We start from the raw sequence: 13,786 nt of genomic DNA on the forward strand, positions 1-13,786 counted from the left end.
AATAATTTAGGAGTTTTATAGTTTCTTCCCTTACTTTTTCTTCTTCTTTCCCTGCAATTAATAAATCATCTACGTATTGTAGAAGCACAATCCCCTCCCCCTGTGAATATTCTGCCAATATTTGTTCCAGAGCTTGCCCAAACAAATTTGGGGATTCTGTAAACCCCTGGGGAAGGACTGTCCACCTCAATTGTTGTTTTCTATGTGTATCCGGGTCTTCCCATTCAAAAGCAAAATAATCTCTAGAAGTTTCCTTAAGGGGACAGGCCCAAAAAGCATCTTTAAGATCTATTACACTATACCACTGGTTTTCTGGGCCAAGTTGGCTTAAAACAGTATGTGGATTGGCTACGACCGGGAATCTCTCAACTGTTCTTTTACTGATTTCCCGCAAGTCATGCACCAATCTGTAACTGCCATTCGGTTTCTTTACCGGCAGAATGGGGGTATTGAAAGGGGACATGCAGGGTTCTAAAAGTCCCTTTTCCAAAAGTCTCTTTATTTCTGTTTTTAGTCCTTCCCTCCCCTCTTTGGGTATGGGATATTGCCGAATCCTGACAGGGATTTCTGGGTTCCTGATAGTTACCTCAAAGGGTTCAACATTTAATTTCCCCACACTGTCGGGGGTATACCAAACTTCTGGGTTAATCTTTTTCTCGTCTTCAGCCCGGAGAGGATATAGTTTTACTGTTAGTTCTCCCTTTTTTGCCTCTATCCCTATCCCCAACTCGACCATCAAATCTCTCCCTAATAGATTATAATCTGCTTCTGGAACTAGTAAAAATGACCCAATTCCTAATTTAGAATCACTTTCTAAGAGTACATCCTTAATTACAGGTACTCCAAAGGGTTCCCCTTTGGCCCCAGTCACCTGTATTATTTCAGGTGAAACCTTACACCCTTGGGGAAGGGTCTGGACGGTTGATCTCTCCGCCCCTGAGTCCACAAGGAACTCATATTCTTGTTTTTAATTTTACCAGGGGCTCTGTTCTTTCTCTTGTCCCCAGTAGATAGAGCCCCCGACCCCCTTAATCTTCTTTGAACTGTTCCTCATCAGCAATCTTCTGCCGACACTCTCTCCTCATGTGTCCCTTCTTCCCACAATAGAAACAGACAATGCTCTCTCCACCTCTTGACTTCCCTTCAAACCAACTCTCGACTTCCCTTCAAACCATCTTCGCTGGACGTCAGTCCGACCTCTGGACTGGCCTCCAGTTCCCCCCACCCCGGGGACTCTGCTGTCCCCCCCCCACTGCTGCTAACACGATTCCAGACTGCTTTTTAAAACTCTCATCCTCTCTCCCAACACACACCTTTTGAGCCTCTCACAACAACTCATCCAATCCTCTCGCCTGCCATCCCTCCAACCTCTCCAACTTCTTCCGAATGTCCACCCAAGAATCGACCACAAAATGCACCTTCAAAAGCGTCTCACCCTCTGGGGTATTGGGGTCCACCCCTGAATACAACTGGAAAGCTTTCTTCAATCTCTCCCACTATCCAAAGAGCTGCATATTCGCTCTCCTCTTGGTTAAAGGGCTCTTTGGAGTTAATATATATATATATATATTTAGAGCTTGACAGATCCAATCCTCAAACGACCCAAACACAGGCCAATACAGCTGGTCTCCCCCTATCCGTTTACTCCCCCCAAATTTTCATACAATAATGGATCATTTTAACCCTATCTTTTCCTTTTCTAGAAGGAAAGGCATCCCAATACTTTACCGTTAAGCCTAGTGGAAGTTTTACCGAGATTCTCCCACCCATGGGTTCAGCAGATTTCCTTTTTTCTCTGACCCATCTTCTAGAGTGCCTTCTCACACTCAACACAAACAATACGACAGTCGCTTCCCCCAATTCGTGGCCTACTCCGTCGCCGGATATGGGAAACGCCCTACTATGGGGTCCACACGCACTTGGGGAATCTGAGCTGCCAGTTCCCCTCTCACACACACATTCGCATTTGCTACACTCCAGGACTCCCACCCCTGACCGAGCGACCGAGCAGACCGGACTACTCACGTCTTTCCGGCGCCTCCGTTTTTCGACCGGGGCTTCGCCCTGTGTGTCTTCTTATTCACCTCAATCACCCCGGGACCACACACCCCTAAACGACTCTTAAAGACCCCGTTTCCGGGGTCGAGGCTTTGTCCCTTTCACATGCACTCCGGAGCCCGCTTGTACGGGGCCCACCGTCTTTTTCACACGCACACGCATTCCGGAGCCCGCTTGTACGGGGCCCACCGAGCACATACACTTATACTAAATTAGTAAGCCGAAACTTGGGGAAGTTTCTCCGGGGATCCCCCGCCCCAGGAACTTTGACGCAGTCCACCTCCGCGTCTGGGTTAGGCCCGCTTGCTCTCCTCCTAACCCAGGAGCCTCCCCACCGAGGGTAACTCGACGCCGAGGGGGGGGCAGCTCCCCCCCTCCTACGTCCCCCAACCCTGGATGCTCTTGGAACATTAGTCCCTCAATCCAGCAGGTTTGAATCAACCCTGGATGCTCTTAGACTATTAATCCCTCAATCCAGCAGGTTTGAATCAACCCTGGATGCTCTTAGACTATTAATCCCTCAATCCAGCAGGTTTGAATCAACCCTGGATGCTCTTGGAATATTAATCCCTCAATCCAGCAGGTTTGAATCAACCCTGGATGCTCTTGGAATATTAATCCCTCAATCCAGCAGGTTTGAATCAACCCTGGATGCTCTTGGAATATTAATCCCTCAATCCAGCAGGTTTGAATCAACCCTGGAAAAAGGAGGCCCACCACCCACCGGGGGCTACTTATGCTTCCTGCGTGTTCACTCTTCCGCGGTTCTTCGTGCACAAAGATTAACGGGGGTAACTTTGCTTGCTACTGAGTTTTAGGTTCGTCGGTAAAGGCCCAAGGAGGAAGCCCCCCCTTAGGTCCACCGCAAAAAGGCGGTGGGGCGCCTCACGCTAGTGGGGCCTCCGTCCCGGGTTTCCTTTATCCGAGTCACGGCACCAAATTGTGATAAATTGAGGCGAATAATTTGATTCAGCCTTTTTAAGGTCAATTAGAATTTTATTAATTACAGCAAGCAGTAGCAAGCAAAACAGCGCTGGGTGGGTAGGGGTCTCCTAACCGCCCCTCCTGCAGTGTCCCACACTGCAGTGCTCCACACCCCACCCCCCTTATTCAGTCTCTTTTGTAGTTTCTTGGAGGTTTCTTCATTCGCGTCTCTTGCGATAGCGGTGGGCGTAGCTTGAGCATCCCTCTGCATCGTGTCTGCGTTATGTCAAGGCAGGTGATCGTTGGTTTCACAATCGGTTCCGGACAGTGATGGGCATACCCGGAGCACTCCTACGTTGTCTAGTCCGGTGGCCGTTGCCTGGTGGTCGCTGATTTCATAATCATCTCCGGCCATCCCCCAACATCCTTAGCCTGTGTCTGCAAGAGAAGCTAAGAAAAGCTCCCTAAATGGTGATTAATCATACTTGTGGTCTTGCGTTTTGCAATATGTCTATAGCCTTGCAATATGCCTATAGCCTTGCGGTTTGTAGCAGTTGCTTCTTTATTGTCCTTTTTTTAGTAAAACCCACAAGTTGCTGTTTCCCAACTTCACAGATGCTTCCCCTATCTCCTAACAAGCAAGCTAGTCCCTCATACTTTAATTTTATTTTTCCTCCTTTAATATTCCAATTCCTTTGATGAACAAACAAGTTACCACAGTTTATCACATCCCGATTGTACCCTCGAATGCTAAACCCTCCTACCCCTACGCAGTAAAAGAATCCTCACCCCGCCCTTCGGGGCTCTCGGAATCTGCCTCCCTTCTGCTTCGTTGTCTCCCTGTTTGCCCCTTCTGCGACCCTTCAATAAACGAGCAGGATTTCAGCAGCCCGAGTGTCCCTCCCGTTCTTCTGGTGGACCCTCAGATGTACCAGCTATCCGAGCTTCGTGCCGAGTGGCTAAAAGCCCCCACGGCTCGGCAACTGGCTGCCCGAACAGGGACGGGTCCAGTCCTTGACCGTCTCCTGGAGATTGCCTGCTCTGTGACCAGCCTTCTCCAGGATTGCAAGTGGCGTTCGGGACCAGTTTCCTGGGACAGTCGGCCTTTCAGTTCGGAAGGCTTCTGTCTCCTGGGTTCTGCTGATAACCGACGGACCTTCGAGCTGCGCGGCAGCAGCAACGCCCTCGGACCAGCAGAAGTTCCACCAGACCCCTCTTCGATGTCCCCGTTTTATGCCTGTGTCCTTCAGAGGTATGCTTATCTTGCTTTTTCTTATGCCTGACTAGGCGTCACCTCCCTTTTTTGTTTTTTTTTGTTTTTTTTTCCTTTTCGAAGAGGGTGATTTAGCTGTGAGACCTGATATAATGGGTAACCGCCTGTCTCCAGCTCAACGGGAGTTTTAGATCCAAATTAAGTCCCACCTTGTTTTAGGGAACATTTCTTTTAATAAGAGAGATTTAAAGCCTTTTGTTAAATTTATTTTTGAACATTTTCCTGCTATTACACAGGAAGATGTTTTGGTGCCTGATTTCTGGGGAAGAGTTGGGAGAAAGATTTACGATTTACGATTTACAAGTTCAGGGGAGGATTTCAGTCGGTCGTTTTTTTCCGCTTTTTCATTCCATTCTTAATTTGTTAAAAAAGAAGAGAGAGAGTTGGGTCCCCAGTTCACCTACCTCGTGTTCTTCCCCCCCCAATCCTATTCCCTCTTCCCCTAAGGGCGGATCGGGAGACAGATCCTGCCGTACATCGGCACAGAGCTGCTGCCGTCTCTCTGCTGCTTCCCGATCCTCCCTGTCCCATTCGTGTGTTGGGACTGGCCACCCCAACACATGTCATTCCTGTTCCCTCTATACCAGAGACCCTAATCCTAGTTTGAAACCCTGTTGCTCTTTAGAGGACTTAACTGAACAAATAGGACAAAATGGCGCCTGCCTCATGGTGAAAAAAGACCAGCCCCAAGATGGCGCCCCTCCTTCTCCTTCACCCAGAAAATTCCTGACATCTCGCCCCCACCTCCTCCCCCCACTCCGTCGAGTGCCGCCCCTGTGTCGGGACCCGTCCCCTCCTTCCCTCTGACCACACTCCTGGGTGGGCCCCCTGTGGCTGGGACCAGCCCCCAAGTGGGCCCAGCCCCCGTGGGTGGGAACCCCCCACCAGAAAGTCACGCCCCAGTGGGTGGGTCGGGACACGCCTCCTCCTCTCCTGCCACTGCCAGTACCAGAACCAGGAAGAAGCCTGGCCGGAAGCAGGCCATCCTGGCCTGTCGGACGCACGGTCTCCGGGACCCACCGGCCAGGGGGAGGCACCGTGCCCTAACCCAGCCTGCTTCATCCTCGGAAAAGGATGAGGAGAGTGGCAGCCCCCAGCATTCCAACAAGTCGGGGGGGGGGGGGGGATTGGGCAAAGATCAGAGAGGAGGCAATTAAGGATGGGAATTTGGAATTGGCACGGGACTTGGGCAGCTTTGCGGCACCGGTCATCCTCCGGCGGGGGAGGGAGCCAAAGTGGGAGCAAATTCCATACGCTGAGGTGAAGGAGTTAAGGAAGGCTGCCAAAGATTATGGCAGAAACTCGCCTTTCTTTAAAAATGTGCTGGACTTAACATTTGCTGGACGTTTCCTAGTCCCCCATGATTTAAGGTATATTGCTAAGGCACTGTTTTCTCCCACCGAATGCGACCTCTGGGAGATTCATTGGAAAAAACTGTTGAAACCACTCCTGCGCAAGTATGATCTCGCAGAGGAGGTGGGAGAGGGGGATGAGGCAATGGAAGCCCTTGCTGGAGAAGGGGAGTTCAGCAGTCCGGAGGACCAAATTCTACTAGCACAGGAGCTGCTTCAGGACATAGCAGCAGCGGGAAAGGAGGCACTCCTGAAGATACCGGATGGTAAGACCCCCCTGCAAAACTTTTCTTCTATCATGCAAGGGCCTGAGGAGACTTTTATTACTTTTGTTGATAGACTGAAAGAGGCCATTGAGAGACAAATAGACAACGCAGAAGCTCGTGCAGAGCTTCTACGAAAGATGGCCATTTCTAACTCTAATTCGGAAACAAAAAAGATTCTCCGTGCACTACCTCAGGACCCCGAGCCCACCATCTCTCAGATGGTGGAGGCTTGCACAAAGGCAATGTCAATGGAGCACACGGTGGCCCTGGCTGTCAGCAAAGGGGTGGGAGAGGCCATGATAAACTTACAAAATACGCGCTGTTTTAACTGTGGTCAGCTGGGTCACATCCAGGTGAACTGTCCCCACTGGCCACAGATTCAACAACCTATCTTGCCCCCCCAAGACCATATCCTAGGAACCCATTTTATCAAGATCACCAGTTTCATCTACAGCGACAAGGGTACCAGCCAGCGGGAAACTGGCGGCGAAGTGCGAGGAAGGGCTGCGCGACGACACCAAGTGGCCCTTCTCAGCATCCCAGCCTCCCGACCATCAGGGAGGACGAGTGGCCGCGCGGCCAAGTCCAGCAGTTCAGCGCAGCCACGAGGACGGACTCCGCCTCTTCCGCCGGACAGGTACCCTAAATCAGGGCAATCATCAGGTCCTCCGCAGCAGCGTCACCATCTCTCTCCAGGATGAGGACCTGACGAGAATTCCTGCTGGGTTCCTGGGCCCCCTCCACGACTGTCGGGACACCACCGTGCTCATCTTAGAAGACTCCTTCAACACGCCGAATGAAATCACCATCTTACCTGAGGTAGTGTGTTTTCCACCAGGAGAGGAGATCACCGTCTCCGTCATTTGTAACCACCCACCATTTACTTTAAGGAAAGGCGATCCTTTTGCTTTGCTTTACGTACTGGACACCCACGATGACCCGGACACAGAGAGACATGTTTTCTTCACCCAAAATGTATGTAAAGAAAGACCATTAATTGATGCCAAACTTTCTTTCCAGGGAAAGTCGGTGCAGATGCGGCTCATGGCAGACACAGGAGCTGACGTGACCATCATCCCCCAGGTGAGGTGGCCCAGCGACTGGGAGCTTGTGCCCCCTTGCGGCAGGATCTCCAGTGTGGGCGGAGCGGTCCACTCTCTGAGGAGTAGGCATCTTGTGTGCGTGGAAGGTCCGGAAGGACAATTGGCAACGGTGAGACCTTTTGTTGTCTCTTCAAACATACTATTATTAGGAAGGGATGTTTTATGCCAATGGGGAGCCCGCCTCGACATCCCTAGCCCTTTGTGGGATTTTTAGCGTGGGCCACTGCAGAGCGCACTTCCCCACCCCTGACCTGGAAAACCAACACAGCGGTCTGGGTGGATCAGTGGCCCCTTCCATCAGAAAAATTGAGTGCGCTTCATAAATGAGTAGAGGAGCAGGTGAAACTTGGGCATTTAACACCTTCTACCAGCCCTTGGAATAGCCCTGTCTTTGTAATTAGAAAACCTGGCACAGACAGGTGGCGCCTGCTCCAAGACCTGCGAAGGGTTAATGATGTGATAGAAGATTTGGGTCCCATTCAACCAGGCCTTCCGTCACCTTCTATGCTCCCCAGAGACTGGCAGCTAGCAGTGATAGACATCAAAGACTGCTTTTTTAACATTCCGCTCTACCCCGGGGATGCTCCCAGGTTCGCCTTTTCTGTACCATCATTGAATAGGGCTGAACCTTTTAAAAGATATCATTGGACATCCCTGCCTCAGGGGATGAAAAATTCCCCTGTGCTCTGTCAGACTTTTGTAGCGCAGATTTTATCACCTGTGCGTCGGCTTTTCCCTGAGGCCATCATCCTGCATGACATGGATGATGTGCTAGTTTGTGCTTCCGACTCGACATACCTAAAGGCAACACTGGACAAGACTATTAAGGCTATCAAAGCTGCAGGGCTCCAGATAGCAGAAGAGAAGATCCAATTCTCAGCACCATGGAGGTACCTCGGATTCCTCATCACGGGAAGGACAGTGACGCCACAGACACTGACCATCAACAAGGATCCGAAGACTCTGCGAGACCTTCAGCAGCTGTGCGGAACGATCACCTGGATCCGCCCCCTCCTGGGACTGACGACTGAGGAGCTGTCACCTCTCTTCTGTCTGCTTCGAGGCGACGGAGACCTCGCCTCACCACGCGAGCTGACACCTGCCGCGCGGGAAGCCCTGCAACGGGTTGCTGTTGCTCTGAAGTCTCGCCAGGCACACCGCGTGGTCCGGACCCTTCCCGTGAACTTCGCGGTGTTGGGTAAGTGCCCCCACCTCCATGGACTTCTCTTCCAGTGGGATAACAGAGCATCTGATCCCCTGGTCATCTTAGAGTGGCTCTTCCTACCACACCAGCCCTCTAGGACGATCACGACCCCTGCAGAATTGCTAGCCACTTTAATAATGAAGGCACGACACCGCCTCTGAACCCTCGCAGGGTGTGACCCTGAGTGCATTTACTTACCTGTTAGATTAGATCAATTGGACTCGTTGTTGCAAACTAATGAAAATTTGCTCATTGCTCTGGACAGCTTCCCCGGACAAATTTCGGTTCACTATCCTAAGCATAAATTGTTTAAGGATACATTGCATTTGGCCCCGAGAATGTTTAAAAGCAAAACACCAATTCCAGGTGCTCTCACGGTGTTCACCGATGGGTCGGGCAGATCCCACAAATCGGTGATCACTTGGAAGGACCCGGACAGTCAGAAGTGGGAGTCTGACGTCCAAGTGGTTGAGGGTTCCCCCCAGATGGCGGAACTTGCCGCAGTCGTGAGAGCATTCAAAAAATTTCAACAGCCTCTGAATGTGGTCACTGATTCGGCCTATGTCGCTGGGGTAGCAGAAAGGGCCGAAGGTGCCCTCCTCAAAGAAGTTTCAAACACAAATTTATACCGTTCACTCTCGGATCTCATTTGGCTACTTTCCCATAGAGAGCAACCTTATCATATCATGCACGTAAGGGCACACACCGATTTACCCGGAGAGATCACTGAGGGTAATCGGAAAGCGGACCTCCTAGCCATGTCAACACAAATATCTGCAACCGCTTCAACCACCTTACCAGACATACTCCGGCAAGCGCGGCTCAGCCGTGCATTTTACCACCAGAATGCCCCGGCTCTAGTGCGACAGTTTAAGATCTCGATAGCACAGGCAAGAACCATTGTTTCTACCTGCCCGAGCTGCCAGTCTTTCGCTCTTCCTTCCCTCATTTCGGGGACAAATCCCCGAGGGTTGGGAGCGCTAGAGATATGGCAGACAGATGTAACACACTTCGAGCCGTTTGGTCGGATGAAATACATACATGTCTCTATTGACACGTTTTCCGGCGCAGCGTTTGCCTCCGTCCATGCAGGCGAAAAAACCAGGGATGCCATGAAACATCTTTTCATGGCATTCTCTACGTTGGGAGTCCCATCTCACATAAAAACTGATAATGGCCCATGCTATGCGTCAAAGCGCTTTGGTGAGTTTGCGCAACAGTGGGGAATTTCCCATACCACCGGAATTCCCCACAATCCTACAGGACAGGCGATAATAGAGAGGGCCCACAGAAATCTAAAAAGGCTCCTTGAACAACAACATAAGCCGGACATTACAGTGAGCCCAGCCGAAAGGTTATGTAAGGCCCTGTATGTCCTGAATTTTTTAAACTGCTCAGAAAGGGAGCCTGACCCTCCTATTATCCGCCATTTTCACAATAACACCAGAGCGCAACTCGCCGAGAGGCCACCAGTCTTGATAAAGGACCCAGAATCCAAAGCTATCCAGGGCCCTTTCCCTCTAATAACCTGGGGGAGAGGGTATGCCTGTGTTTCTACAGATAAAGGACCAAGATGGATTCCGGGGAAATATGTCAAGCCCTTTGTAGAGGTGCCAGCTCAGCAAGACAACGTGTCCTTGGTGCAAAGCACCGAGAACACCTCATCGCTGGACGGAGTTTCCACTGCCTGGAAGAGGAGGAGAAGAAAGACCGTTCCTCCCAATATCGTCACATGTGTCATGATTACCCGAAGATATTTTCCCCCGCTGAACTCTATGTACCCAATTACCCCATCGCCCCCTGTACCCTTTCCTTTCCCCTAACCTCCCCTTTCCCTCAATCCTTACCCCTTTTCTCTAATTTTATTTAGTGCTTATTTAGTAAATAAAAACGGGGAGGTTGGGGAGGGACCACTGAGGAAAATTTATCATTCAAGTTATGCTTTCTTTTATCACAAGACGCTGAGGATGACTACCGCCTTGAGGACACCTCTGAAACATCTGATGCTCCTGATTGTCATCATCTGGCTGTCACCGGTCAGGAGCTGGATAGTCCCACAGCTGAGAGAAAACATATGGGTGACGCTGGCGAAGTCCTTGAAGCAGGACAACTTCTGTATGGCCATGGGAAGTGTGGACAATCCGTTATCCACGTGCCTGGTAGGAGTCCCCCTGTCGCCAAACGACTATCCATATGCAGGAAAAAAACCTAATCCTGTGGACACCTGGGATGAGTGGACGAGGATTCTGCCATATGCACCACAGGAGCCCCAAGAATTGGACCTATTGGGCTCCTCTCAGGCAACATATTGTGTCAGGTTTAGGTACCAGCCCTCCCAGAAAGACTGGGATCAAATGGCTAAACTCCACCCCGCTGGTACCCAAGAAGTAAAAAGACACGATGTATCTCCCCACGATGGGAGATACCATGCAGCAAATTGGTGCAATTACACCTCGACCATGGTATCTAGGTCCTCCTCAGTTCCCAGGGTGCTCCCCAGGGGGGTTTTTCTCATCTGCGGCGACAGGGTGTGGGCAGGGATTCCCTCCCAAATCCAGGGAGGCCCCTGCAGCCTTGGGCAGCTTACCACACTGACACTGAACAAAACCCAAATTTTAAATTGGAAAAACGAAAAGAAATTGGCTCGCAAAAAGAGATCCTATAACCAATTTGACGAAAATTGTGATTCAAAAATTTACAATTGGGGAAAGACGAAGAGAGTCACGGTATCCATATTTTTACCATGGTATGCCACAGCAAAGGCCCTCGGTGAGCTTTCTCACCTCGAGTGTTGGCTCAGTAAGCAGGCCAACGCCACGTCCGCTGCCCTGTCCGACTTGCTAGCGGACGAAGAAGTCACCCGGCACGCCACACTGCAAAATAGGGCTGCTATTGACTTCTTACTGCTCACCCATGGCCACGGCTGTGAGGACTTTGAAGGAATGTGCTGCTTCAATCTGGCATCAAAGAGCACATCCATCCAAGCTAATATCCAGCGGATCCGAGAGCAAGTTGACGACCTCAAGACTGAGACCTCGACTGTAGATCCTGTGAATAAACTGCTGTCTCCATGGGGTGTCCCAGGGTGGGTTGCTATCATCCTCAGGGGACTCTTTTGGATCTTTCTGATAATGTTCATGATCTCGGTTGCTTTATTTTTGTTTAGACGTATGAGGAGGGGTTGGGGAAGGCAGTCTAGGGTTGCCATGGGAAACAGCAGTTGTATGAGTTCTCCACCCCCTTTTGTAATAGAATTGTACCCTCCCCCTGTCCTGTCAGTTATTGTTCAAGTCTGCCCCTTAGCCTAAAATCTTCTCTGTTCCACGTATTCCCTTTGGTTCTTCCACCAAGAACACTCCTTTCCCTTTTCCCCACTGGTTAATGTTATATTTCCCCTCCCTTTAGCCTTCTCCCTATTGTGCCCTTGAATGCTAAACCCTCCTACCCCTACGCAGCAAAAGAATCCTCACCCCGCCCTTCGGGGCTCTCGGAATCTGCCTCCCTTCTGCTTCGTTGTCTCCCTGTTTGCCCCTTCTGCGATCCTTCAATCAACGAGCAGGATTTCAGCAGCCCGAGTGTCCCTCCCGTTCTTCTGGTGGACCCTCAGATGTACCAGCTATCCAAGCTTCGTGCCGAGAGGCTAAAAGCCCCCACGGCTCGGCAGCCTACATCTTAGTGAAAAGCTTTTCCGCTCCAGTTCTCAAGGAGAAAGTGTACCAGCACTGCTCACTTAGCCCGACCTTGCCAAGAAATTGGATTTGCTACACATTCCAAGGACACTGCATTTTCCTGGGCAAGCTGCAAACTGCTGACAGATGGCCGTGCTCTCTGCCCACTCCTGCCCAGCTCTGGGTAGTAGCGGGCACGTTGCAGCCTGGCGAAAGCAAGAAACCTGGAGAGCTGTCACAGAGCAGAAGGACAGATGAGATGCTGAAAAGCAGCAAAGCTGAACAGCCTGCCTCAGCTTCAGTAGTGTGTAATTCACTGAAGGCGAAAAACCAAGCAGCAGAGCAGCGGGCTTCTGTGCGCACTGAAGGCAATTGCAAGAATCCAGCAGCTGCTCCTTGACAAGCACAGTCAGCTGCCTATGTTCTTGCTTCTTGACCAACTCACAGTTGCCCTTCTTTTCAGCAGCTGCCACCGTGTTCTCTGCATCTCGGAGCCTCTGGGGAGCAGAAAGAATTTCCAAAGAGGGATGCATGAAAACTAAAATAAAAACTCGGGAAGGTTGTCCTGGAACACCTTCCATTGGCATGCCAAGAGTGAATTCAACAGGCAGGAGAGCGGCAGCCACCGTCCTGCAGCAGCCTGCGAGCTTCGCACACAAGCCGGCTTCTTCGCGGCTTCGTTCTTCGCCTCTTGCAAGCTACCGCGATCTCCGGCTGCCGGAGGACAAGAAGCGGCTACTTCGCGCACAGTTCACTGGAGCGGCAGCGGTGCACTCCGAAGCGCCGCTTTTGCCGAAAGATGCCGGGAAGCGGCACTTGCTTTCGGCCAGCTCCGGAGCCGCATATTCTGCCTCTCTAGTCGCCTACATCTTAGCCAAAAGCTTTTCCGCTCCAGTTCTCAAGGAGAAAGTGTACCAGCACTGCTCACTTAGCCCGACCTTGCCAAGAAATGGGATTGGCTGCACATGCCAAAGACACTGCATTTTCCTGGGCAACCTGCAAACTGCTGACAGATGGCCGTGCTCTCTGCCCACTCCTGCCCAGCTCTGGGTAGTAGCAGGCACGTTGCAGCCTGGCGAAGGCAAGAAACCTGGAGAGCTGTCAGAGAGCAGAAGGGCAGCTGAGATGCAGAAAAGCAGCAAAGCTGAACAGCCTGCCTCAGCTTCAGCAGTGTGCAAATGACTGAAGTGGAAAAACCAAGAAGCAGAGCAGCGGGCTTCTGTGCACACTGAAGGCAATTGCCAGAATCCAGCAGCTGCTCCTTGCTCTAAGAGCCGGTCTGAAGCCCCTCATTTTCCATTCTGCCTTCCGATTGCCACAAGAAAGAATCCCTTCCCCCACTGCAGTTCCGGCTTAGAACAGGACGCAGCACAGCTGGAACCACTGACCCATCATGCTGGCTGATCCCAACAAGGCCTGGTAAGAACTTGGCAAGGAGTTGGCAAGGACTTGGCAAAGACCTGACATGGAGCCAGCACGGGACCGCCTGATGCGCGGCCTTCTTCTCTTCTAATCTCCGTTCTTAAGCCGAATGAACTTTTGGGGTGACTCCCGTGGTTCTTCATTGAAGACCCTTCATCTGCCTCGTTACCACTGGGACAAAGAAAGAATGAGAACCCTCCTCCCAAGGGCTAAGACTGAGACCCCTACTACAGGGAGGAGGAGAAATTGGTGGTCTGACCACTAATGACATGACCTGTTTCCCTTCGGTAATTTTGATGGACTTATTATTCATTGGATTCGTCTTGCTTTGGTGGTTTCTGTGGACTCACCTGTTTCCGCGTGGTGATTCCAATGGACTTTCATTGTTACACTTGTTCCCCCCTCTTTCCTCTGTGGACTATAACTGGAGCCCCGAGTCGACCAGAACTTCGGAGACTCCCCCGACACGACAGACGGGTCCCCATCGTCCGGACCACTGAGGATCTCGCCTGTGTT

At 51.2% G+C, this 13,786-nt stretch overlaps 1 protein-coding gene across 3 annotated transcripts; it reads left to right on the top strand.

Moving 5' to 3' along the window:
• The first annotated feature begins 4,012 nt into the window (after nt 1–4,012).
• On the top strand, nt 4,013–8,928 carry LOC128783203 (uncharacterized). Of its 3 annotated transcripts, none has more exons than XM_053933836.1 (5): nt 4,013–4,234; nt 5,610–5,873; nt 6,328–6,956; nt 7,670–8,174; nt 8,848–8,928. In XM_053933836.1, the coding sequence occupies exons 1-5, from the start codon at nt 4,216–4,218 to the stop codon at nt 8,874–8,876; spliced, it is 1,446 nt and encodes a 481-aa protein (XP_053789811.1). In that variant the 5' UTR covers nt 4,013–4,215; the 3' UTR covers nt 8,877–8,928. The 3 variants fall into 3 exon arrangements, with proteins under 3 accessions (XP_053789811.1, XP_053789812.1, XP_053789810.1); XM_053933837.1 differs by lacking the exon at nt 8,848–8,928 and having other exon boundaries at nt 6,328–6,692; nt 6,894–6,956; nt 7,670–8,341; XM_053933835.1 differs by lacking the exon at nt 8,848–8,928 and having other exon boundaries at nt 7,670–8,341.
• The last annotated feature ends 4,858 nt before the right edge of the window (nt 8,929–13,786 follow it).

Source organism: Vidua chalybeata, unplaced genomic scaffold (genome assembly GCF_026979565.1).
Source record: "Vidua chalybeata isolate OUT-0048 unplaced genomic scaffold, bVidCha1 merged haplotype W_reject_28, whole genome shotgun sequence".
Lineage (NCBI taxonomy): Eukaryota > Metazoa > Chordata > Aves > Passeriformes > Viduidae > Vidua > Vidua chalybeata.